General features: G+C 42.2%; 1 protein-coding gene across 1 annotated transcript in view; it reads right to left on the bottom strand.

Annotated features, from left to right (window-relative positions):
• dnah9l (dynein, axonemal, heavy polypeptide 9 like) overlaps positions 1-27,692 on the bottom strand; it is a 276,890-nt gene that overhangs the window by 172,127 nt on the left and 77,071 nt on the right. The window contains 7 exon segments of the mRNA XM_073047202.1: positions 620-780; positions 10,028-10,159; positions 14,059-14,292; positions 15,692-15,838; positions 16,386-16,512; positions 22,963-23,054; positions 23,306-23,530. Of these exon segments, the coding sequence (XP_072903303.1) occupies positions 620-780; positions 10,028-10,159; positions 14,059-14,292; positions 15,692-15,838; positions 16,386-16,512; positions 22,963-23,054; positions 23,306-23,530 (1,118 nt within the window).

Here is a 27,692-nt window from a genome sequence, read left to right as displayed (position 1 = left end):
GATTATTATTATTCCTACAATAGACAATAGGTGCAGAAGTAGACCATTCGGCCCTTCTAGCCTGCACTGCCATTCTGAGTTCATGGCTGATCATCTACTATGAATACCCGGTTCCTGCCTTGTCCCCATATCCCTTGATTCCCCTATCCATAAGATACCTATCTAGCTCCTTCTTGAAAGCCTCCAGAGAATTGGCCTCCACTACCTTCCGAGGCAGTGCATTCCAGACCCCCACAACTCTCTGGGAGAAGTAGTTTTTCCTTAACTCTGTCCTAAATGACCTACCCCTTATTCTCAAACCATGCCCTTTAGGTTTATTACTGCTAACTTGCTTTATATGTATATTTGCATTTTTGATATTGTACTGTGTAGTTTACTAATAAACACCTTTAGCTTGGTACCACCAGGCTCCAACGGATTCTTCTTTCTCTGCTGGTCAGACACCCAGTTACGGGGTACGTAACAACTCCCACAGTCCAAAGACGTACCAGTTAATTAGGTTAGGTTAATTGGTCATTGTATATTGTCCTGTGACTAAATTGGGGGATTACTGGGTAATGTGACTCAAACTTACTCCACACTAAATCTCAGATAAAAAAATACATTTAATAAAACTCACCTGTCAGTCAGAGGGGTAATTACCAAGCGAGGTGTGTTACCAAGGTACTCATATGAATATTGAAAATGGGCATCACAGATATCAACAAAGCAATGTTTATGTTCATCGTTCCATCTGTGTCGCAATTGGGAGAGCCAGGTAAAAGCCTGACTGTTATTGACCTATAATCATTAACAGTGCATTAACCATAATATTTTTGTTAGGTTTAAAGTCAACCAATAACTTTATCAAATTAGAACTGCAATGGCTACTTAGGTTTAGGAAGAAAGTACACAGTAAAATTAAAATAAGTGAATTAAAAAACATTTACTTTCTCAAAGGAACATTGGTCTGGATTTTATTGCCAATGGCCCACCATTCACTTTACATGAACCTGTCTCAGCTCTCTTAAAGCCACACAGCTTGGCTTTGATGAACAGGAGCAGGATCTTGAGTGAGGTAATGCAGTGTGTAGGCTGCTGGGGAGTCCAACAGCAGAGTGCAGCCACTAAGTTTGAGATGATTTCTTTCTAGTAGAGTTTCAACATTCACTTGCACATGCTGAGAAGTATCAGAAGATTGCTTATGGAAACTGTCAGAATTTTCCAACAAAGTCCAGGCCAGAGCTTATAATTTGAGAAGTGAACTGGAAATTGCTCCTAACTTCAAAATGTAACAGTAACAACTAAAATGTTGTATATTCTTCAATCTAAAGTGTAGTCACTGTTCACATGTAAAAAGAAATGCACTATTCAATTTACAGGCAGCAACAGCTGGCTAAAAATAACAAAACAATCTGCTTTTCATTCATGATGGTTGAAGGTGGTTGCAGGATAAGCATTGGTCAGAGTATCAAAAACACTCTTCTTATTGAAATAGTGAGGGAGAATTTTACTTTATGTATATGCATGATGGAATGCATCGAGAAATAGTTCAACAACTTACAGAGAATAGTGTATTTATTTACTGTTGCCAGGGATGTTGACCCAGAACACTACAAGACCATAAGATATAGGAGTAGAATTAGGCCATTCATCCCATCAAGTCTGCTCTGCCATTTTATCCATTTTCCATCTCAACCCTATTCTCCTGCCTTGTCACCATAACCTTTCACACCCTGACTAATGAAGAATTTATCAGCCTCTGCCTTAAATACAACCAATAACCTGGCCTCCACAGCTGCCTGTGACAACAAATTCCAGAGATTCACTACCTTCAGGCTAAAGAAATTCCTCTTCATCTCCATCTTAAATGAATGTCTCTCTATTCTGAGGCAGCGCCCTCCGATCCTAGACTCCCGCACCACAAGCAATATCCTCTCCACATCCACTCTATCCAGTCCTTTCAAAATTCAATAAATTTCAATGAGATCCCCTCTTTCTTCTAAACTCTAGTGAATTCAGGCCCAGAGACATCAAATATGCCTCAGACGATAACACTTTCATTCCTGGAATAATACTTGTGAACCCTCTCCAATGTCAGCACATCCTTTCTTAGATAAGGGGCTCAAAACTGCTCACAATACTCCAAGTGAGGCCTCACCAGTGCCTTATAAACCTCGACATTATATCCTCGTTTTTATATTCTAGTCCTCTCAAAATGAATGGTATCTTTACATTTGCCTTCCTTGAATCAAGCTTCAAGTTATCTTTTAGGGAGTCCTGCACAACGACTCCTAAGTAACTTTGCACCTCAGATTTTTAAAAAAAATTTCTTCCTGTTTAGAAAATAGTCTATGCTTTTATTCCTTTTACCTAAGTGCATGACCACACACTTCCCGACACTATTCTATCTGCCACTTCTCTGCCTATTCTCCCAATCTGTCCAAGCCCTTCTGGACTCAGAAGCTACAAAGCCATCAATTCCATGTCATTAGCATGAAACATAAAAAGAATCACTGACCCCTGCAAGACATCACCAACAGCCAACCAGAAAAGGCTTCATTTATTCCCACACTTTCCATCCTGCCAATCAGCCAATCCTTTATCTATGGTGGTATCTTTCCTGTAATACCATGGGCTTTTATTTTGTTAAGCAGCCTCATGCGTGGCACCTTGTCAAAGACCTTTTGAAAATCCAAGTAGATGATAACATCCACCAATTCTCCTTTGTTTATCCTACTTGTTATTTCCTCAAAGAGTTCCAACAAATTTGTCAAGCAACATTTTCCCTTAAGGAAACCATGCTGACTTTGGCCTATTTTATCATATGTCTCCAAGTACCCCGCGACCTCGTCTTTAAACAATCGACTCCAACATCTTCCCAACCACTGAGGTCAGGCTAACTGGTGTATAATTTTCTTTCTTCTGCCTCCCTCCCTTTTCAAAGTGTGGAGTGACATTTGTAATTTTCCGTTCCTCCAGAACCCAGAATCTAGATCATTTCCAATGCCTTCACAATCTTCCCAGACATGTTTTTCAGAACACAGAGGTCCAGGAAACTTATCTGCCTTCAGACCTTTCAGCTTCCCAAGCACCTTTTCCGTAGAGATACCAATTGCGCTCTCTTCTGCCCCTTGACACTCTGGAACTTCAGGCATACTGCCAGTGTATTACATGTCTCCAACTGCTAAGTAGCCAGAGCTTGCAAATTCAGGCAAGAATGCTATCAGTGAGCCCAGCCTCACATGTGAGGACCTGTTGTTTCATAAACATGTTGTGTCAAGAGCCTCTATTGTTCCACAAGAAACAGTTTAAATGTCACCCACTCAGTACCATTCAATATTTTGCCATTGAAGTGTTGATATTATTACAATACACGGGCACTCTGTGGTACATACAGTGGCAAACCGGAAAATACAGCAAAACCCATAACGTACATAATTTCTTGAAAGATAATTGAATGATATACTTTTTCTTTGATAAGTTTTTCTTTTTTTTGTATTTCCAAATCAATTTATCCTATCAAAATTCAGCTGGATTGAAAGTCAGCACTGTCAAATGTGAAGAAGGAATTTAGAAACTTAATCAATTACTATATGACTTAACCCAGAGATTGGAACCCTTCAGAAAGTGAAGTTAGAATGGACTAAAACCTACACAGGAGAAAGAGGGATAGACTGTGCATAGTGTAAATTTAAATAAACCTGGGAGAAATATGATAACAGAATATAGAGATATAGGGCTACAAAACTGCAATTTCATTTTCATTTCATTGGTCCTGCTGATATTATCAAACTTTACAAGCAGAATATAAGTTATCTTCTACAATGATCACTGTAGGAAAAACATTTTCAAATTAACACCATAATCGCTTGGGGTTTTAAGAATTTGCACTTAATATTTTCGGGTAACACACACCAAACGCTGCCAGAACTCAGCAGCACCCATGGAGGGGAATAAACAGTTGACTGGTTATTTCCCCTTAGTATTCTCCTCCTGTCTATTTCCCCTATTGACGCTGCTTGACCAGCTGCATTCCTCCAATATTTTGTGTATGTTGCTCAAGATTTCTAACATTTAACAGAATGGATCTTGTTCTTAAAAGTTCTTGGAACACAGATCAATCAAAAATATGCAAGTTAGAACCAGGTATGTGTAGTAGAAATATTTTGTTATTTTCTTATCACCTTATATGATGCATACACTGTTTACTGAAAACAATCTATTATTCTGTAGTCCTACATGTGACAATTACTACTGAATCGATGGTTACAGCCAAGAGAAGATGACCAATAGTTAAATCTGTATTAGGTCAATGCAATAGCAGCCTGATAGATGCCTTTATCCCAAAGCTCTTTAGACTGCTTCCTTTTTTGTTTAGATATCTTTGCAGCTCCTTTTTGATCACTGCCATTAAATTAGCCACTACCATTATCACTGGCAGTGCAATCCAGACACTCTCAATGCAAGAAAAAGTTTTCCTCAGGCTTGTTTTGGTCTTTTCTTTTTCGCCCATCATCTCTGAATACCTAGGTATACTCCTACGCCACTATCAAACCTGCCTAACGTTCATGATTCCAAATAGATCTGTCAGATCTCTTCACAATCTTTGTCATTTTATCGTGAACAACCCCAGCTAATCCTGTTGATCCACATAAGTACAGTCCCTCATAGCTGGAATCTTCATATGTACAGTACAATCTGAAGTTTCATCATGAGACAACCCTCCATTTCAGTTGGGTGACATCTTTCGACAGCTTGTTATTGCAGTTATAGCAGCCAGAGCAGCAGAAGAGTGGAGCCTGGAAGTTGCTTTTCCATGTTAAAAAGAGGAACAGGCTCTGGCTGGGTGAGTACCATGTTGAGGCTTTGGTTCAGGAGGAGGTTGAGTAGGTGGGTGCAGGCAAGGTTTTTCCTAGAGCTACTCACCCTATCAGAGTAACTGGTTCAGGCAGTGACATGCTCACCCTGCTGGATGTGGGAGATTAGGGAGTACATCAAGCTGCAACTCCAGGCTGGCCATGTGAAGGAGCTTGAGATGGAGTTGGATGTACTTCAGATGATCCAGGATGCTCAAGGCATCAAAGACAAGAGCTTTGGTGAGCTGGTCACATCCAAGGTGCAGGCTGCAGACACTTGTGTGACTACCAAAAGAAGCAAGGGGAAAGGACACAGACAAATCTTCCTGCGGCCATTTCCCTCGGCAACCTTTAGATATATCCTTTTAGATCAGGGGTTCCCAACATTTTTATGCCATGGACCAATATCATTAAGCAAGGGGTCCATGGACCCCAGGTTGGGAACCCCCACTTGAAATATTTCTGGAGGAGACAATCTTTCTGGGCACAGCAGGAGTAACCCCCAGGCTGATGGCACTGAGGCTAAGTGGGAAAGGAAGAGGACAGGCAGGGCAACAGTGATAGAATATTCAATAGTTAGGAAGACAGACAGGAGAAGGACAAACCAGAAGACTGAGTACAGGATTAATGGTCAGTTACTTAAGAGTGCGGATGAACAAAAGGACCTTGGGGTTCAAATCCATACATCCCTCAAGGTCGCTGCGCAGGTTGATAGTGTAGTTAAGAAGGCCTATGGGATGCTAGGCTTCATTAACAGGGGGATTGAGCTCAAGAGTAGAGAGGTCATGTTGCAACTCTACAAATCTCTGATGAGACCACACTTAGAGTATTGTGTTCAATTCTGGTCACCTCATTATAGGAAGGATGTGGAAGCTATGGAGAGGGTGCAGAGGATATTTACCAGGATGTTGCCTGGTTTGGAGAACAAGTCATATGAACCAAGATTAGCAGAGCTGGGACTTTTCTCTTTGGAGTGTAGAAGCATGAGATGGGACTTGATAGAGGTCTACAAGATTATGAGAGGCATAGATAGGGTGGATAGTCAGTACCTGTTTCCCAGGGCACCAATAGCAAACACCAGAGGGCATATGTACAAAATTAAGGGAGGGAAGTTTAGAGGAGACATCGGGGGTAAATTTTTTTTTTTTTTTTTTTTTTACACAGAGGGTTGTGAGTGCCTGGAATGACTTGCCAGGGATGGTAGTGGAGGCTAAAACATTAGGGGTATTTAAGAGCCTCTTGGACAGGCACATGGATGAAAGAAAAATGGAGGGTTATGGGGTAGTGTGGGTTTGGTACTTTTTTTAAAAAAAGGATTATATGGGTCGGCACAACATGGAGGGCTGAAGGGCCTGTACTGTGCTGTAATGTTCTATGGTTCTATTCTGTGGCTACATAACAGAGACCAGAATGGTGTGTACCTGCCAGGTGCCGGGGTCCGCAGTACCATCTCAAGGGGGAGTGTGAACAGCCTGAGTCACAATGCACGTGGATATCAACGGCATCAATAGAAAGAGGGATTGGTCCTGCATCGTGGATTCAGGGATTTAGGGGAGAATTTTAGAAAGCAAGAGCTAAAGGATAGTAATCTCTGGATTTCTCCTGATGCCATGTGCTAAAGAGATTCGAAATAGGAAGACGACTCACATGAAGGCATGGTTAAAGAGTTGGTGCAGGGGGTACAGGTTCCAGTTCAAGTTCAGTGAGTTCTCTTCTGGAGTACAAATGATCTGTACAAGAGAGATTGATTCCAACGAACTGGACGGGTGCCAATATCCTCAACTGGAGATTTGTTAGAACTACTCTGGAGGGTTTAAACTTGAGTGTGGGACCCTGAGCAGTAGAGTGGATGATGAAAATTTGCGGGATAATGCCATAGCCAATGAGAGCACAGTAAAGGGCGAGGAGAGACCATTGGTTTAAACTGTATTGGCAATGCAAGAGGCTTGATAGATAAGCGGATGAATTGAGGGCGTAAGTTGGTTCTATGAACTGGGAGTGGTGTGCCGCAGGGATTGGTGCTGGGCCCACAACTGTTCACGATATACATTAACGATCTGGAAGAGGGGACCAAGTGCAGTGTATCTAAGTTTGCTGAAGATACTAAATTGAGTGGAAAAGCAAATTGTGCAAGATACAGAGAGTCTGCAGAGGGATGTAGATAGGTTAAGTGAGTGGGCAAGGGTCTGGCAGATGGAGTACAATGTTGGTAAATGCAAGGTCATCCACTTAGGAAGAAAAAATTAAAGACTAGATTGTTATTAAAATGGTAAAAAAAATTGCAGCATGCTTCTGTGTAGAGGGACTTGGGAGTGCTTATGCATGAATCACAAAAGGTTGGTTTGCAGGTGCAGCAGGCTATCAAGAAGGCAAATGGAATGTTGGCCTTCATTGCTAGAGGGATTGAATTTAAGAGCAGGGAGGTTATGCTGCAACTGTACAGCGTACTGCTGAGGTCGGACCTGGAGAATCCGGTGTCCTTACTTGAAGGAGGATATACTGGCTTTTGAGGTGGTGCAGAGAGGGTTCACCAGGTTGATTCCACAGATGAGCGGGTTAGACTATGAGGAGAGATTGAGTCGCCTGGGACTGTACTCGCTGGAATTCAGAAGAATACATTTTTTAGAAACATAAAAATATGAAAGGGATAGATAAGATAGAGGCAGGAAAGTTGTTTCCACTGGTAGGTGAGACTAGAACAAGGGGAGTGCACTTAGGAGGGAGATGAGGAGGAACTGCTTTTCTTCGAGAGTGGTGAATCTGTGGAATTCTCTGCCCAATGAAGCAGTGTAGGCTACCTCAATAAATACATTTAAGACAAGGTTGGATAGATTTTTGCATAGTAGGGGAGTTAAGCGTTATGGGGAAAAGGCAGGTAGGTGGAGATGAGTCCATGGCCAGATCAGCCGTGATCTTATTGAATGGTGGAGCAGGCTCGACGGGCCAGATGGCCCACTCCTGCTCCTATTTGTTATGGATATCATAGCAATTACATTAACATGGCTGAGGGAAGGGCAGGGCTGGCAGCTAAGTGTTCCAGGATACAGATGCTACAGGTGAGGCAGCAGTACAAGAAAGGAGTGGGGGAGATGCTTCCGTGATGAAAGTTGACATAACAATGGTCATTTTTAAGGTGTCATCCAGTGAGGCCATATGGGTAGAACTTAGAAAAGAAGGGGATGGTCACTCTGATGAGAATAAGTTACAGTCCCCTTCCCCCCAATCATTAGTGGGAACTGGAGATGCTGATATACAGAGAAGTTGCAGCTAGTTGTAAATATAACATCATGTTCAGTTCTGTTCACTTCACTGCAAGAAGGATGTGAAAAGCTTTAGCGGGTGCAGAAAAGACTTACCCAGACGCTGCCTGGAGCCAAGAGTATGTCTTATGAGGAAAGGCTGACCGAGCTAGGGCTTTTCCTCTTTGGATCAAAGGAGGATGAGAGGTGACAGCCAGCACATTTTCTCAGGGTGGCAATGGTTAATTAGAGATGGTATAGCTTTAGGTCGACTGAAGAGAAGTATAGAAGGGATATCTGAGGCAGGTATTTTACTCTAGAGTGGTAGTGCATGGAACGCACCACCACAGGCAGATATGCAAGAGATATTTCAGAGATTCTTAGATGGGTGCATGGATGAATGAAAAATGCAGGGCCATGTGGGAGGGAAGGGTTAGATTGATGTTGGAGTAGGTTGAATGGTCAGTCAAAGGGCTGCACTGTGCTGTACTGACCTTTGTTCTATAACAGGGAAGTATTAGTGGGAGACTTTAAATTCCCTAATATTGTCTGGGCCAACCAAATTACAAAAGGCTTGGAAGGAGTGAAATTTGTGAAATATGTTCAAGAAAGCAACCTTTATCAATATGTAGAGGGAGCTACTAAAGAGCGTGCAGCAGTGGACCACCTCCTGGGAGTGTCTGTGGCAGGCACCTTGGATCCAGTGAACATAATTCTATCAGTTTTAAAATACTTATGGAGAAGGATACAACTGATTCAAGATCCTGTACTGGGGCAGAGCTAGTTTTGGTGTCATTATGCAGGAATTTGCAGTGGTTGACAAGTGATCCATCCATGATATTGAATATTTCCCCTTATGAAAGTGAAGTCTTGAGATCATGGATGGATCAAAGTGATACTGGTTGTGCTCAGGCTCCGAAGTACAAGATTAGGGTACTCCAACTGATGACATTTCTTGCACCTGTGGTTGTCCAGGATACAGACAGCAACCCGGAGTTCCCACATTACATAGTTTGTACATTTCATAAGCAGAGACGACGTAACATGTCTCAATTTTTTTTTACATAAACTCAAATAATAGAAAAAAGTATATTGCAATTAATTTATTTGTGGATTATTTATTTATTTTTAATTGAGATACAGCACAGAACAGGGCCTTCTGGCGCTTTGAGCCACGCCACCCAACAATCCCCCAATTTATTCCAAGCCTAATCAGTGGACAATTGACAAAGACTAATTCACCTATCACCCGGTATGTCTTTGGAATATGGGAGGAAACTGGAGCACCCAGAGGAAACCCGCGCAGTCACAGGGAGAATGTACAAACTCCTTACAGACGGCATGGGAATTGAGCCCAGGTCACTAGTACTGTAAAGCGTTGTGCTAACCACCACACTACCACGCTGCCCCTTTACTTGCCCTGAGGGAATTTTAATTCCTTGGTTCTTTGTTTAAACCAAGTACTTTAAAAAAAAATTTACCACAGATCTGTTTCCCATGCTCCTTCTAAACTCAGCAGCTCTAATTCCTCCATTCCCTTCTACTTATTAATAGGTTGAAAATGGTTAATATATTTCAATTATTCGGAATAGAAATTCAGAATCATTGCATAAAATTTCTGGTGTGGTTGTGAGAGATTGAGCTAATGAGTTGTTGTGTACTCTAAAGAATAATTCCATTCAGTCGTAGTTCCTTCAGCACTGACTGCCAAAGAAATATAAAGAATAGATATGAAACCTGCATTTGTACGTGATAATAATGCAGACTTAGTATTACAAAGTCAATCTTGGACTTTAGCTAGTAAATATAATAAGCAACATATCAATAGAAAAGGCACCTGACTGAATCAAAACAATGTCATTTCTTTTCAGAAGGAACCGAACAACCAGGAAAATTATGTTTATTTTATGCTTTTAAGAATGCATTAGGATAATTGCTAAAACAAATTACCTTCTGTGTTATGAGATTTGCTACAACATCTCTGGCATGTACATCAATTGTACAGATTGTCATAATCTTCTGGCGATCACTATGGGTGAGCTCTCCCAGTAGCATGTTTATAAGCACATTTAGCTGAGCAATCTGCAATAAAATTAATTATATTTGACTACTCAAAAAGATAGGGTACAATACACTACATGTCATATTAGTTATTCCATAAAGTGCTTTACTTGCAAGACAACTCCCAGTAATCTATTGAGCCTTTGAACAGCCAAAGTGAAAGAAAAGGTGCATGCAGGAGACTTAATAATACAACGTCAACCTTGGACTTTAGCTAGTAATGAAGAATCTTCTACTTTAATGGTAGAACATTGTACTTTAAAAAATATGGATATTATTATCAGAACAATACTTAAAACAGATTTGTGATCACAACAAAGTATGGTTCAAAACAAGTGCATGGTAAGAACTCTATTGCTTGATCACCAAAAGCGTAACAATGACAAGTAACTTAGGCCCACCTATAAGCACAAAATAATCAGTAAAACAGGAAATCTTAAGTCCATCAGACTTAGGAACAAAATTATGCCATTCAGCCCATCAAGTCTGCTCCACAATTCCACCATGGCTGATCTATTATCCCTCTCAACCCCATGCTTCTACCTTCTCCCTGTAACCCTCGATGCTTACTAATCAAGAGCTTACTAAGCTCCACTTCTACTAAGTATCCAACAGTCTGGCCTCCACAGCAGTCTGTTGAAATCAATTTCACAGATTCACCACCTTCTGGCTTGAGAAAACTTGTCTCCTCACCTCTGTTCTAATGGTAAGCCCTTGTATTCTGAGCCTGTGCCTGCTGGTCCTAGACCCCCTCCCCCCACTATTGGTAAAATCCTTTCCACAACCACTCTATCTGGGTCTTTCAATATTTGATGGGTTTCAGTGAGATGCTGCCTCATTCTTAGATAGATAGATAGATAGATAGATAGATACTTTATTCATCCCCATGGGGAAATTCAACTTTTTTCCAATGTCCCATACACTTGTTGTAGCAAAACTAATTACATATAATACTTAACTCAGTAAAAAATATGATATGCATCTAAATCACCATCTCAAAAAGCATTAATAATAGCTTTAAAAAGTTCTTAAGTCCTGGTGGTAGAATTGTAAAGCCTAATGGCATTGGGGAGTATTGACCTCTTCATCCTGTCTGAGGAGCATTGCATCGATAGTAACCTGTCGCTGAAACTGCTTCTCTGTCTCTGGATGGTGCTATGTAGAGGATGTTCAGAGTTATCCATAATTGACCGTAGCCTACTCAGCGCCCTTCGCTCAGCTACCGATGTTAAACTCTCCAGTACTTTGCCCACGACAGAGCCCGCCTTCCTTACCAGCTTATTAAGACGTGAGGCGTCCCTCTTCTTAATGCTTCCTCCCCAACACGCCATCACAAAGAAGAGGGCGCTCTTCTAAACTCCAGTGAGTACAGGCCATAATTTTTGCTGCATTATATGTTTTTTCTTTTGCTTTTATGCTGTCTCTGACTTCCCTGGTCGGCCATAGTTGCCTCCTCTTCCCTTTCGAATACTTCATCTTCTTTGGGTTGTACCTATCCTGGGCCTTCTGGATTTCTCCCAGAAACTCCAGACATTTGCCATCATCCCTGATACTTATCCTCTTCCAATCAACTTTGGCCAGCTTCTCTATCATCCCTCTGTAATCTCCTTTATTCTACTTTAATAGCAAGCCATCTGATTTTACCTTCTCCCTCTCAAACTGCAGGGTGAATTCTATCATATTTTGATCACTGTCTCCCAAGAGTTCCTTTACCTTAAGCTCCCTAATCAAATTCAGTTTATTACACAACAGCCAAACCAGAAATTCCTTTCCCCTAGTAGGCTCATCCACAGGTTGCTCTAAAAAAGCCAGCTCATAGACATTCTATAAATTCCTTCTATTGTGATCTAGCAGCAACCCGATTTTCCCAATCTACCTGCACATTGAAATCCCCCATCGCTATTGTAACATTGTCCTTTTTATGTCTTTTCTACCTCCTGTTATACTTTCATCCTGGCTACTGTTTGTAGGTCTGTATATAGCTCCCATCAAGGTCTTCTTAACCCTTGCAGTTTCTTAACTCAACCTACAAGGATTCTACATCTTCTGATCGCATATCACCTATTTTTAAGGATTTGATTTCATTATTTACTAACAGAGCCAACCCAACCCCTCTGCCTATCTGCCTGTCAATTTAATGCAATAGGTATCCTTGGATGTTAAGCTTCCAACTATAATCTTCTTTCAGCCACGACTCAGTGATGTCCACAATGCCTGCCAATCTCTAACTGCGCTACCAAAGATCATCTACCTTTTTCTGTATACTGCATGTATTCAAATATAACACCTTCAGTCCTGAATCCATCACCCTTTTCACTTTACCCCCATGTTAGACTTCATCTCATCCCACTCACTGCAATTTTGCCCTAACATCTGCCTGTCTTTTATCACTCTCACTACACACTGTATCTATCTGTGTACCAGCTGCTCCATCCTCAGCCCTATACTGGCCTCCCTTGGATTCAGATAAAACCAGTCCTTTTCGTACAGGTCATACATTCCCCAGAAGAAATCCCAATATTTTACAAGTCGGAAACCCTGCAGTAGCTCCTCAGCCACACATTTCATCTGTCAAATCATCCTATTCTTACCCTCACTGGCATGAGGCACAGGCAGACTGCTACCCTAAATGTCCTACTTTTCAGCTTTTTACCCAACTCCCTATATTCTCTCTCCAGGACCTCATCCCTTTTCCTACCTATGTTGTTGGTACCAACACTTATCATGACTTCTGGCAGCTTACTCTCTCTCTCTCTCTCTCTCTAGAATAATGTGCACCCAGTCCAAGACATTTCTAACCCTGGCACCTGAGTAGCAACATACCACCTGAGTGTTTCTTTCACATCCACAGAACCTCCTGTTTGCTCCTCTATGGAATTCCCTCTCACTACTGCATGCCTCGTCTTCCCACTTGCCTTCTGAGTCATAGAGCCAGACTCCGTGCCAGAGACCGGCCGTTATGCTTTCCTTAGGTAGGTCTTTCCCCCTTCCCCCCAAAAAATTGAATAAATACGTGCTGTTGCTGATATAATTCTGAGTACCTGTGCTCGCAGAAACATGCAGAGCAACACAGCACTCCAGCATTCTGTTCACCAATGGATGACTGGGTTTGCTAAAGTATAACCTCAAAAGACAGGCAGTGGCTCCAGTTCAATGTCTTCCAGTAGTTCTTTTAAATTGTCAACTATTTCTCCCCTTAAAGATGATGTTATCTGTCAAAAATCTTCAGAAATTTCTTATTGCAACTAAATTAGGAATGATTAAACAGAGCAGATAAGGAGCTCCTTCCAGCTGCTGAAGACTTGATCCCCTCAATCCTCTTATTATATGATGTGTTCTGCACCACCAAGGTAAAATCTGATAGCACAAATGCCCATCAGATTTGCCCAGTCTGTACACATCTGATGCTCAATAGCATTTCATAGCCTAATGCACTTCCCAATACACTAGTCAGCATGATCAACTCTACAAACGTTCATCACCATGATTATTCTTGGCAAATTTTTTTCTACAGAAGTGATTTGCCATTGCCTTCTTCTGGGCAGTGTCTTTACCAGATGGGTGACCCCAGTCATTATCAATACTCTTCAGAGATTGTCTGCCTGGCGTCAGTGGTCACATAAACAGGACTTGCAATATGTACCAGCTGCTCGTCCAACTACCTACTACCTGCTCCCGTGGCTTCATGTGACACTGATCGGTGGGGGCAGGGGTGCGGGGGCGTAAGTAAGTACGACACTTTGCCCAAGGGTGACCTCAGTTTAGCGGAGGGAAGGAATGCCTTACACCTCACCACCCCTCATTCATACATCACCTAATTTGGCTCCCAATATCCCCAAAATAAACAGCAGTATACAGCCAAAGTTATTAGTCCTGACATTTACACATGACTTGCAAACTTCTAGTTAAAAGAAGCTCACTTGTTTTTTGTAATAGTCTTTTAAAGCTGTTTCAAAGCCCTCCTGAAGACGGTCAAAAGCAATTTCAACATCTGTGGTCCACCATATCTGAGTCCCAGTCAAGGCCACTTGTGCTGGATAATCAAATAACCACTGATCTCGTGGCTTCTCTTCATAAGCTATGACTGCTTCCATGATCTCTACTTTCACCTTGGTTCGCATTGCCTCCTCGAGCTGAAGCAACCAACATTCAACCTGGCAACAAAGAAAAAAATCACCCTGATTAGGAGCATGCATCTTCTTGTAAATGTAAATTCCTGTGTATAAAATGGAAGAATCTGTACCAGATTTATTATCACTGACAAATGGCAGGAAGTGTGTTGTTTTGAGATAGCACTACAGTGTAAGGGCATAAAGTTACTATAAATTATAACAAGCAAAACAAAAGGAAGAAATAATAAGGTAGTGTTCATGGGTTCATTGACTATTCAGAAATCTAATGGAGTAGGGGAAGAAACTGTTCCAAAATCATTGAGTTTGGGTCTTCTGGTTACTGCACCTCCTTCCAGATAGTAGTAATACCAAGAGTGCATGTCCTAGCTGGCAAGGGTCCTTAAAGATGGATGCTGCCTTCTTAAGGAACTCCCTCTAGAAGAGGGTAAACAAAATAGATTTCTTCCTGTCTTAACTCCATCTTTCACTCCTGGTTGATTCACTTCCTACTCAAATTTCAAAACATCATTTTGACAGTCCCAATTCCCTACTCTCAATCAGTACAACTTTACTGTGAATAGAAATCCCTCGACACCTCTATTACACTGAATCACTCTGAAAGTGATCAGGTTGGAAGAAACAGTTCATCTTGGGTGCAGGCAACCAAGGAATTTATTCGGTGGAAGAAAACTCTCCCTATATTATGAATAGCATCTATAAGTGAACTACAATCAGCATATGCAAAATTGCTTTTCATGGAAAGAGGGATATCTAAGCTGTAATTTTGGTGCAGTGGGCCAGTAAAAACGCTTAGACTCTGTGTAATGTGTTTTTCCATATTTAAATGTTCTGTAAACTGCCCTCACAACATTTGCTAAAGACCATGCTCAAAGTTCTAAAGAAAAACAGACCTTGGAGATGCAAGGATCATTAGGAAGTGATTCTTGGAAGAGGCATTAATAAAAATCTCTTTTGATTATAACCAAACCAATATAGACCCAAAATATTCCATTCAGTACTTTGACAAAGAACATACTTCATCATTTATTAAATGTATTTTCTTGCAAAACTGTAATCAACTAATTAGTAGAACAATAATTAGCAGCAAATTGATGAGTTTTACCTAGTGATGCATATCTGAAAGTTATGATGGAGACAACAATCTAAACATTTAAAAAAAATCTACATAGGCATCTTGAATTATGCAATGAAGAGCAAAGACTGAGAAGTGAAATTTAGCCTATAGTATATTACATCAAATATAGGTACGATGGGCTGAATGGCTTCCTATGCCACAGATTTTTAAACAGTTTAGGCTTTTTAGATTCTTATACAGCTCTGTATACAGTTGCACAGTAAACAAAAAAAATCCAAAGAAATAAAAACTTCCAAATATGCCTAGTGTTAAAATATGTTGTATGAGAAACTCAAAATTCCTTACCCGTCCTTCACAGAAACAGGGCGGTGAAAGCTGCACATATTCACCTTCTCGACTGTACATTCCCACCGCTTTAGAAGGATGATCATCATCATCTTCAAATTTTAAATCAGCTAAGTTATCAAACATCTTAAGCAGATGCTTTGTCACCTGTTCAGACAGAATAGAAATAACTGAAAGAAATAGTTTCATAATATTTTATGTCTTCCCCTTGAGCTTCCTCAACCAAAGTCTCAGATTAAAGACCAAGTAACATTGAAAGAATCTGAAGCCGGGGTAGACCACAGGCACCACCACAACCCTTTACCCTGACCCTCTCCGCAAGCATGCTCAGCTAAACGTGAAAATAGCAGACCATGTATTCCAATCCCCTTGGAGTTAGAGAATGCCAAAGAATGTTAAATCTTCTCCATTAAGCAATTTCTTCACCTCAGTGATAAAACACTGACCTTTATCCTGAAAATGTGAATTCTAGATGTGGATTAAACACACTAAGGAAATGGCCTCCCAGCATCTATCCTGTCATTCATTCCCTTTCAGAATCTGGTCTACTTCAATGAGATTACATTGAACTCCTCACTCTGTACAATGTCTTCAGGGAGAGACATTACTCTAGACAAGTTCAAACGAAATAGAATTTCACAATTGTTAATGTTCAGGACATCTAGAGATTATGATGAATCATGGTAATCTTCACCTGTTTTGGCTGACCTCCTTTCGAAATAATTTCTAATAGATCCACTGCAGAAACAAAGTAAAATCTTGGAAATGTGAGTTGTTTTGTCTCCAGATATTCAGATAAAGCTTTTTCACAAAGGGCCAATCTGCAAACAGATTGAAAGAAGGTTAAAATTAATTCTTTAAAATCTTGTGGGATATTACTAGAGCAATGAAATTACAAAATAAGATAATTTTATCCAATAACTTTACAATAATTTTCAATTACAAAACAAAAATGTACTAATGAAATTTCCAGACCAAGGCAATATATCAAATACTAGAGTTTGTGGCAGCATATACATTTGGTCCCATAACTCTCCACTTACTTAGGATATCTTCAAATCTTCATTAAAAGTTAAGAGGGGGGAAAGTATTCACTGAAAGACAATGACTATGCATATGGCTGAGCTTATATTGCCCAGTCCAAGCTCAAGATTAAATGTGCCAAACATTGAACTATTAGAAGTTTTCTAGTTCTGAACACATCTACTTCCAAGAGGTGAAAGTAAGCTGGTACAGCCTCATAGTAAAAAACTGTCTGATGCAATCTATAAAAAAACAGGTGAAGTTAGCAACACTTTTGAAGCAACCTTAGCAGTAGGAAATTTAAGCCCTGGTTCACAACCATAGAATTACCAGAATAAATGAGAGTGGATATATGTGAAATTGCTCAGCAAATGTGGTGCATGATAGGGAAAAAAAACACTAGAACAGGGTTAAAACTCACCCTTTTTCTTCTCCTCCCCGCCCTTGTGACCTGCCCATCCCTTCACCTGTTTCCCCACCTCCTTCCTTTTATTCCATTTTCTACTGACCTCTCCTATCAGATTTCTTCTTCATCTCAATACCTCTTCCACCAATTACCTTCTAGCTTCTCAGTTAATTCCCTTTCATTCACCCCTCCCCAACCCACTTACATTTGAAACAGAAGCAGAATTAAACCATTCGTCCCATCGAGTCTGCTCCATGAATCAATCATGGCTGATTATCTTTTCTCTCAACCCCATTCTCCTGCCATCTCCCGTTATCTTTGATGCCCCGCTAACCAAGAGCCTATCAGCCTCCACTTTAAATACATCCAATGCATTGGCCTCCACAGCCATCTGTGGCAAAGAATTCCACAGATTCATCACCTATTAGCGAAAGAAATTCCTTCACAGGGACATCCTTCTACTCCAAGGCTGTGCACTCTGGTCTTCGACTCTCCCTCCACTGGAAACATCTTCAGTATGTTCACACTATCTAGGATTTGATAGGTTTCAATGCGATTCCTCTTCATTCTTCTAAACTCCAGCAAATACAGACAAAGAGCCAACAAACACTCCTCATACATTAACCCTTGCATTTCTGGGATCACTCTCGTGAACATCCTCTGGATCTCCTTCAATGTCAGCTTGTCCTTTCTTATATCTGGGGTGCAAAACTACTCACAATACTTTAAATGTGTCCTGACTAATGCCTTGTACACTGTCAGCATTACAGCCTTGCTTTCATATTCTGGTCTCCTCAAAATGAGTGCTAAGATTACATTTGCCTTTGTTACTTCTGACTCAACATGCAAGTTAACCTTTAAGGAATCCTGCACAATGTCTCAAGTCCCTTTGGACCTTGGATTTCTGAATTAGCTCCCCACTTTGAAAATAGTCTACACTTGTATTCCTTCTACCAAATTGCATGACCATACACTTCTCAACATTGTACTCTATCTGCCACTTCTTTGCCCATTCTTCTAACCTGTGCAAGCCCCTCTGGAAATTCCATTTACTCAGAAGTACCTTGCCCTCAACCTGTCTCTGTAGCATCCACAAAATTAGCCACAAATCCATCAATTCCACCATCCAAATCACTCACACACAATGTGAAAAGGAGTGGACCCAACGTCAAACATTACCAATCATCAGAAGTTAAGCAGAAAACACCCACTTATTCTCACTTAGTCTCCTGCCAGATGGCCAATCTTCTATCCATGCAACTGGTGGTTGAAAGATCCACACGTTCGTCGCGTCCAGTAAGGATAGGAAGATCTGATCCAAAACCAGGATTTCACTGCCATCTATGACGGTTCCTACACACTGGACACCTTCAGACTGCAAGTTGTGCAGCCTCTTGCTTCATCTTCAGTCTGGACCTTGACTGCAAGCACCTCCAGGCCAAGACTTTACTTGCTGCCACTGGGCTCCCAGTCTCCCATTCCACCCCCCACCACTCTCCACCATCACATCTTGAGTCCTCGAAGCTTTCATCTTCCTCCCACCCCACCCCAGCCCAACCCTTCCTCCTTCCTCTGACACCACCAACTCACCTCTCCCTCTAATTTCACTCTAATCCTTGCCATGTCTATACCATTTCCTCTGACTATCCCCTCTCAGAGTCAGAAGTTCTGTATTCAGCAAGGGCATCATCCTTGTCCCCTTTTGCCCACACGTCAGTGAGTTCCAAGTATGCCACTATATTGAGCACCTCTTCCATTACCTGTGTCTCCAAGCCCCCGTCCTGGCAAGAATTTCACACCCGCTTCACAACCCTCGTCTTCAACACCACACTCTGGTTCTCTGACTGCTCTGGATCTTTTCAATCTCAAATTGCCGACGAGACATCAACTGTCTCAAATACACCTCTCCGCTCTCCTCCTTGAACCTTACCCCCTCTGAATGCACTGCCCTCCACTATCTCTGCACCAATCCCAGCCTTACCATCAAACCTGCAGACAAAGGGGATACTGTTGTAAAACTCGATGGATAGACATGGGCACCTGCATGGACCCCAGCTATGCTGGTCGCTTCGTTGGCTATGTAGAACAATTCCCCATGTTCCACAAGCCTTCCTTGGTAATATTCTCCAACTCTTTCTCCATTTCACTGACAACTGCATTGGTGCTGCTTCATCATTCTCCACACCTTCTGCCTTCTCCAAAGGGATCCTACCACTAAACGCATCGTTAACTCCCCCCACCTCTCCACTTTCTGCAGGGATTGCTCCCTCCCTGATTCCTTTGTCCATTCGTCCCTCTCTACTAATCTCCCTCGAGCCACTTATCCTTGCAAGTGACCTAAGTGCTCATATACCTCTGCCCTCACCTCCATGCAGGGCCCCATATAGTCCTCCCAGACAAGGCAACACTTCACCTGCCACATTGCTGGGTTTGTTGATGGTGTCCGGTGCTGCTGATGCAGATTCCTCTGCTTTGGTGAGACCTGCTGTAAACTGGGGGACAGCTTCGTCAAGCAACTCCACTTCATTCTCCAAAAGTGGAACTTCCTCATGGCCAAGCACTTTAATTCCCATTCCCGTTCTGACATGCCAGTCCATGGCTTTCTCTTGTGCTAAGATGTGGCCACACTCAGGGTGGAGGAGAAATGCCTTATATTATGTCTGGGTAACCACCAGCCTGATGGTATAAACATCGATTTCTCTTTCCAGTAAAAAAAATTCCCTCCCCTCTTCCACTATTCCCCACTCTGGCCTTTTACCTCTTCTTACCTGTTCATTTCTTTTCCTGGGGTCCCCTCCTCCCCTTTTTCCTTTGGTTCACTCTCCTCTCCTATCCGATTTCTTCTTCTCCAGCCTTTTACCCTTCCCACCCACCAGGCTTCACCTAACGGCCCTATCTAGCCTCTTTCCCCTCCCTCCACCTTTTTTGGTTTCCTGGCATCTTCCCCCATCCTTCTTAGTCCTGAAGAAGGGTCTCAGCCTGAAATGTCGACTGTTTATTCATTTCCATAGATGCTGCCTGACCTGCTGCGTTCCTCCAGCATTTTGTGTGTGTTGCTTCCATCCTTTCCTGTAATACCATGGGCTCTTACCTTGTTTAGCAGCCTCATGTGTGGCATCTTGTCAAATCAAAGTAAACAAAATCCACTGATGTTTCTTTGTCTATCCTGCCTGTTATGGCTTCAAAGAATTCCAGATTTGTCAGCAAGATTTCCCCTTAAGGAAACCATGTTCACCTTCTTTCTCACATGCCTCCAAGTATCCTGAAACCTCATCCTTAATAACGGACTCTAAAATCTTCCCAACCACTGAAGTCAGGCTAACTGCCTAAAATTCCCTGGCTTTTGTCTCCCTCCCTTTTTAAAGATTTTCCAGTCTTCCAGAACCATTCCTGAATCTAGTAATTCTTGAAAGAATCAATACTAAAGCACAATCTCTTCAGCTACCTCTCTCAGAAGCTGGGTTTAATCCATCCATTCCAGGTGACTTATCTAGCTTCAGATACTTCAGCTTCCCAAGCACCTTCTCGGTAACAGCAGCACTACACTCACTTAGATCCATGACACTCTCAAACTTCTGACATGCTGCTGGTGTCTTCCATAGTGAAAACTGATACAACATAGTAATTCAATCAATCTGTTATTTCTTTGTCCCTCATCACTACAGTGTCATTTTCCAGTGGTCCAATGTCCTCTTCCCTTTCTTTTATTCTTAATATATATGAAAAAACACTTTTGGTGTCCTCTTTTATATTATTGGCTAGCTTACTTTCATATTTCATTTCTTCTCTTCTTAAAGCCATTTGAGTTGCCTTCTCTTGGTTTTACAAAGCTTCCCAATCTTCTGACTTCTAAGTTTTAGTATATTATATGACTTATTTTGCTTTTATACTGTCTATGATTTTCCTTGTCAGACACAGTTGCCCCATCCTCCCTTTACAATGCTTCTTCTGCTTAGGGATAAACCATCGTGCATCTTCTGAATTGCTCCTAGAAACTCCAAATTGCTGCTCATCTGTCATCATTGCTCATTTCCTCTTCCAATCAACCTTGTCCAGCACCTCTTTCACACCTCTGTAGCTCCCTGTGCACCACTGTAGTACTGTCATGTCTTAATTTAACTTTTCCTTCTCAAACTGCAGGGTGAATTCCATCATATTATGATCACTGCCTCCTAAGGGTTCCTTTACGCTAAGCTCTCGAATCAAATCTAGTTTATTACACAACACCCAATCTAGAATTGCCTTTCCTGGGTGGGTTCAACCACATACACCTTTGCAAAACAATCACAGAGGCATTCTACAAATTCCCTCTCTTGGGATCCAGCACAAACCTGATTTTCCCAATCTACCTGCATATCGAAAACCCACGTGGCTATTCTAACATTATCCTTTTTACGTGCCTTCTCTAATGTTAATTGTAATTTGTATCCCACATCCTGGCTACTATTCGGAGGCCTGTACGTAACTCCCTTCTCGGTCCTTTTATCTACCCACATGGATTCTCCATCTTTTGATCCCCTGTCACTTCTTTCTAAGGATTTGAACTCATTTGTTATTTTTTAAACAAAAAGCCACCCACCCCCTCTGCCCATCTGCCTGTCTTTACAATACAATGTGCATCCTTTTACGTTAAGTTCCCAATTATAATCTTCCTTCAGCCATGTCTCAGTGATGCCCACAACATCATACCTGCCAATCTCTAACTGTGCTACAAGATCATCTACCTTGTTCCATATACTGCGTGCATTCATATGTAACATCTTCAGTCCTGTATTCATCACCCCTTTCAATTTGGTCTCTATGTTGCCTATCAGTAAATTTTTAATCTTTTCTAAACTTTTTGTCTTATTCTTTCTTCAGGAGACTTCTGTACCACTTCTGCACTTCCCTTTTACATTGTCCATACTTTCCCAAGCTGTTGAACCCACTTCCCTATTATTTAATTTAAAGCCCTCTCCACAGCCCTATTTATGCAGCTCACCAGGACCCTGCATGATGAAGGTTGAGTCCACCCCATTGCAAAAGCTCCCTCCTTCCCCAATACAACACACACAAAACACTGGAGAAACTCAGGTCAGTCAGCATCTATGGATTGAATAAGCAGCCAATGTTTCGGGCTGAGACATTTCTTTGGGACTTCTTACACAACATTGGTACCAATGTCCCACAAATTCAAACCCACTTCGCTCATACTTTTAGCTCTCTGATCTTATGAACTCTGTGGCAATTTGCTCACGACTCAGGTAACAATCCAGAGGTAACAACCTTTTTTGTTCTGTATTTTAATTTAGTCACTAGCTGCACAAATTCCCTTTTCAAAACCTCTCTTCTTGTTCTTCCTACATCACTGGTACCCACATGAACTAGAATAACTGGATATTTCCCCTCCCACTCCAAATTCCTCTATAGCTCTGATGAGATGCTCTGAAGTCAGGTACCAGGTAGGCAGCATAGCCTTCAGGACTGAAAATCTTTACAAAAGAGAATTATATCCAATTCCCCCGAATATAAATTGCTCCTTGAACCACAGTGTCACGGTTTGGTTACCAGTACTTGTTATTCCTTCGGCCCCAACTCTCATCCTCACAGGAAGCAGCAATCTCAAGGGCAAGCTCAAGGGCTGAGGCTCCTCCAGCACAACCTCCTGGAATCCTCTGCCTGCCTTACTTGCAGTTTATACCCTCTTGCCTCTGACCACTGACCAGATTGGAAGCAGTTAATCTAATAGGCGTGACTGTCTCCTGACACAGTGTCCGGGTGTCAGTGTCCAGTGTCCCCTTCCCTGATGCATCGCAGATTCCAGGTCATCAACACCATTGCAATGTTGATAAGTAATTATTACCTTTGTTGAAGAGCTTCTAATTTTTCCAACAATCCAAGGTTGTTTGTTGCATCAATTACTTTCTTACTCTTGATGGCCAAAGAGATTAAATCCTGAAATGAAAACAACAAAGTTATTTCAATATCTAAGCATAAAACATCAGAGAAAACAGCTGGCAAATTTTGTCATCACCCATTGAGAACTAGTAGCTGCACTTCAGAAATAGTCCATATCACAGAACATCTTTTCTAATATCTTCCTTATAATGGAAAACTGAATGATTATCAGTCTGCATCATAGATAGCAAAGCATGGGACATTGCACAAAGATATAAATTACAAAGCTAATCGCTTATCTTTAGCACCTTGAAATCCACATCAACTTCATCAAATCTTTTGGCATCCTGAGGAAGTTGACTTCTGATATCTTCAGACCCAGTGAAGATGCTATGTAAATGAGCCCATGTCCGCTGTACTTCCATCCAAATGGAGATGACTAAATCACTAATCATCAATTTCTTTTGCCAGCTGCTGACATCAGTTAAGAAATATTCCACGTGTTGGCTCATCAAAATGTTTTGTAGTTGAACCTGTATATCTCAGCAAGGAAAACAAAGGACAAAATGTATGCCTTGCTGATGGTAATAGACTACAAACTTTTGCATTGTTGCCTTTAGCAGGTTGCAATTAGGAGAATTATGAAAAGATTTCATAGATCATAACTGGAAGTCTTTTTAAAAAGTAACAACAGTATCATCGGTGTCATCTGGCAGGTGACCACTTCAAGTATGACCAGAGTTTTGGGTCACAACAGCTTATTACAAATTAAAATCTATGTACTCATTTGCCAACTATAATGCTGTGGTTGATTCTATGAAGAAAACCTGAAGTCCCATTCATGTTTAATATTGTAAGCAGAGAAGTTTATTGTATTGGTGAGTGAATAATTAAATTTTGTAATGAAAACAACAAAGTGAGGGGAAAATTTGATAATAATTTAATAATGCTGTCATGGAATTAGCAGCAACAAATCAGCTCTTCAGCCCAAAGTTCTAAAATTATTTGACATTTCTTTGGCAGTTTGAACGGGGCACGACTGCACAAGCACATGAAAGTCGGCCCGTGAGGCAGCGGGAGAGTTTAAAAAGTGAGCAGATTGACAGAGCGGGCAATGGAGTAGTGGGAGACAGAGTGGGAATGCTTTGACTCAAGAGGCTTCAGTGAGCAGAGGCTGAGGACGAGCTTGCTCCCAGTGAGCTAAGACCGGGTAAGCTCCTTTAATATCTCTAATTAACTTAGGAGTGAGTAATGGAGGCAGCAGTTAGGGCAGTCGAGTGCTCTGTTTGCAGTATGTGGGAAGTCAGGGACAGCACAATTGTCCCTGATGACCTGCAAAAGGTGCATCCAACTGCAGCTCCTGACAAACTGTGTTAGGGAACTGGAGCTGGAGCTGGAGCTGGATGAACTTCGGATCATTCGTGAGGCAGAGGCAGAAATAAACAGGAGTTACCGGAAGATAGTCACCCCTAAAAGTCAGGAGGCAGGTAGCTGGGTGACTGTCAGGAGAGGGAAGGGGACTAGACAGAAAGAGCAGAGCACCCCTGTGGCCGTTCCCATCAATAATAAGTATACCACATTGGATACTGTTGGTGGGAATGACCTACCAGGGACGTTGCAGTGGTTGCGTCTCTGACACGAAGGCTGGACCCTCAGCTCAGATCGGGAAGGAGGGAAAAGAGGAGAGCAGTAGTGATAGGGAATTCGATAGTTAGGGGGACAGATAAGAGGTTCTGTGGAAGAGATCTAGAATTCCGGATGGTCTGTTGACTCCTTGGTGCCAGGGTCCACGATATCTTGGATTGAGTTCTCAGTATTCTCAAGAGGGAGGGTGAGCAGCCAGATGTCGTGGTCCATGTAGGGACCAATGACATGGGTAGGAAGAGTGAGGAGGTCCTGCAAAGAGAACTTAGGGAGTTAGGTGCAAAGTTGAAGGATAGGACCTCCAGGGTTGCAGTCTCAGGATTGCTACCCGTGCCACGTGCTAGTGAGGCCAGAAATAGGAAGATAATGCAGCTAAATACGTGGCTAAGGAGTTGGTGCAGGAGGGAGGGCTTCATGTCTCTGGACAATTGGGCCTCGTTCCAGGGAAGGTGGGACCTGTTCCGACTGGACGGGTTGCACCTGAACTGGAGGGGGACTAACATCCTTGCCGGAAGGTTTACTAGTGTTGCTCTGGGGGGGTTTAAACTGGATTTGCAGGGGGAGGGGAACCAGAGTGTTAGAGCAGATAGTGAGGTGGAGGAGGATAAAGGTCATGCGAGAGCTGCAAGTATAGTGCATTGAGTAAAGCAAGATCTAGCATATAAAGAGGCTTTGAGGAAAGAGAAACTGGATAAAGGGTGTTAAGGTATTAAGGTAGAAGGGCTAAAGTGCGCATACTTCAATGCAAGAAGCAGCAGGAACAAAGGTGATGAACTGAGAGCTTGGATACATAAAAGTGACCATTACGGAGACTTGGCTGGAACCAAAGCAGGCATGGATTCTCAATATTCCAGGATTTCAGTGCTTTAAAAGGGAGAGAGGGCAGAAAAGGGGAGGAGGGGTTGCATTACTGGTTGAGGATACTATTACAGCTACAGAAAGGGAGGGTAATGTAGCAGGATCCTCTTTTGAGTCAGTATGGGTAGAAGTCAGGAACAGGAAGGGAGCAGTTAATCTATTGAGGGTATTGTATAGTCCCCCTGGTAGCTGCAGGGATACCGAGGAGCAGAATGGGAGGCAGATTTTGGAAAGGTGCACAAATAACAGGGTTGTTATCATGGGTGACTTTAACTTCCCTAATATTGATTGGCACCTAATTAGTTCCAATGGTTTGGACAGGGCAGAGTTTGTTAAGTGCATCCAGGATGGATTTGTGTCACAGTATGATGACAGGCCAACTAGAGGGAATGCCATACTAGATCTAGTATTAGGTAATGAACCAGGTCAGGTCACAGATCTCTCAGTGGGTGAGCATCTGGGGGACAGTGATCACTGCTCCCTGACCTTTACCATTATCATGGAAAAGGATAGAATTAGAGAGGACAGGAACATTTTTAATTGGGGAAGGGCAAATTATGAGGCTATAAGGCTAGAACTTGCAGGTGTGAATTGGAATGATGTTTTTGCAGGGAAATGTACTATGGACATGTGGTCGATGTTTAGGGATCTCTTGCAGGATGTTAGGGATAAATTTGTCCCTGTGAGGAAGATAAAGAATGGTAGGGTGAAGGAACCATGGGTGACAAGTGAGGTGGAGATTCTAGTCAGATGGAAGAAGGCAGCATACATGAGGTTTAGGAAGCAAGGATTGAGGAATATAGGGTAGCAAGAAAGGAGCTTAAGAAGGGGCTGAGGAGAGCAAGAAGGGGGCATGAGAAGGCCTTGGCAGGTAGAGTAAAGGAAAACTCCAAGACATTCTTCAACTATGTGAAGAACAAAAGGCTGACAGGAGTGAAGATAGGATCGATTAGAGATAAAGGTGGGAAGATGTCCCTGGAGGCTGTGGAGGTGAGCGAGGTCCTCAATGAATACTTCTCTTCGGTATTCACCAATGAGAGGGAACTTGATGACGGTGAGGACAATATGAGTGAGGTTGATGTTCTGGAGCATGTTGATATTAAGGGAGAGGAGGTGTTGGAGTTGTTAAAATACATTAGGACAGATAAGTCCCTGGGGCCTGACGGAATATTCCCCAGGCTGCTCCACGAGGCGAGGGAAGAGATTGCTGAGCCTCTGGCTAGAATCTTTATGTCCTCGTTGTCAACAGGAATGGTATTGGAGGGAGGCGAACGTTGTCCCCTTGTTCAAAAAAGGTAGTAGGGATAGTCCGGGTAATTATAGACCAGTGAGCCTTACGTCTGTGGTGGGAAAGCTGTTGGAAAAGATTCTTAGAGATAGGATCTATGGGCATTTAGAGAATCATGGTCTGATCAGGGACAGTCAGCATGGCTTTGTGGAGGGCAGATCATATCTAACAAGCCTGACTGAGTTCTTTGAGGAGGTGACCAGGCACATAGATGAGGGTAGTGCAGTGGATGTGATCTACATGGATTTTAGTAAGGCATTTGACAAGGTACCACATGGTAGGCTTATTTAGAAAGTCAGAAGGCACGGGATCCTGGGAAGTTTGGCCAGGTGGATTCAGAATTGGCTTGCCTGCAGAAAGCAGAGGGTCGTGGTGGAGGGAGTACATTCAGATTGGAGGGTTGTGACTAGTGGCGTCCCACAAGGATCGGTTCTGGGACCTCTACTTTTCGTGATTTTTATTAACGACCTGGATGTGGGGGTAGAAGGGTCTGTTGGCAAGTTTGCAGATGACACAAAGGTTGGTGGTGTTGTGGATAGTGTAGCAGATTGTCGAAGATTGCAAAAGACATTGATAGGATGCAGAAGTGGGCTGAGAAGTGGCAGATGGAGTTCAACCCAGAGAAGTGTGAGGTGGTACACTTTGGAAGGACAAACTCCAAGGCAGAGTACAAAGTAAATGGCAGGTTACTTTTGAGTGTGGAGGAGCCGAGGGATCTGGGGGTACATGTCCACAGATCCCTGAAAGTTGCCTCACAGGTAGAGGGGATAGTTAAGAAAACTTATGAAGTGTTAGCTTTCATAAGTCAAAGGATAGAGTTTAAGAGTCGCGGGGTAATGATACAGCTCTATAAAACTCTGGTTAGGCCACACTTGGAGTACTGTGTCCAGTTCTGGTCGCCTCAC

This window comes from Hemitrygon akajei, chromosome 5, assembly GCF_048418815.1.
Source record: "Hemitrygon akajei chromosome 5, sHemAka1.3, whole genome shotgun sequence".
Lineage (NCBI taxonomy): Eukaryota > Metazoa > Chordata > Chondrichthyes > Myliobatiformes > Dasyatidae > Hemitrygon > Hemitrygon akajei.
Note: the sequence above shows the minus strand (reverse complement) of the source record. Positions and strands in the feature narration are given on the sequence as shown.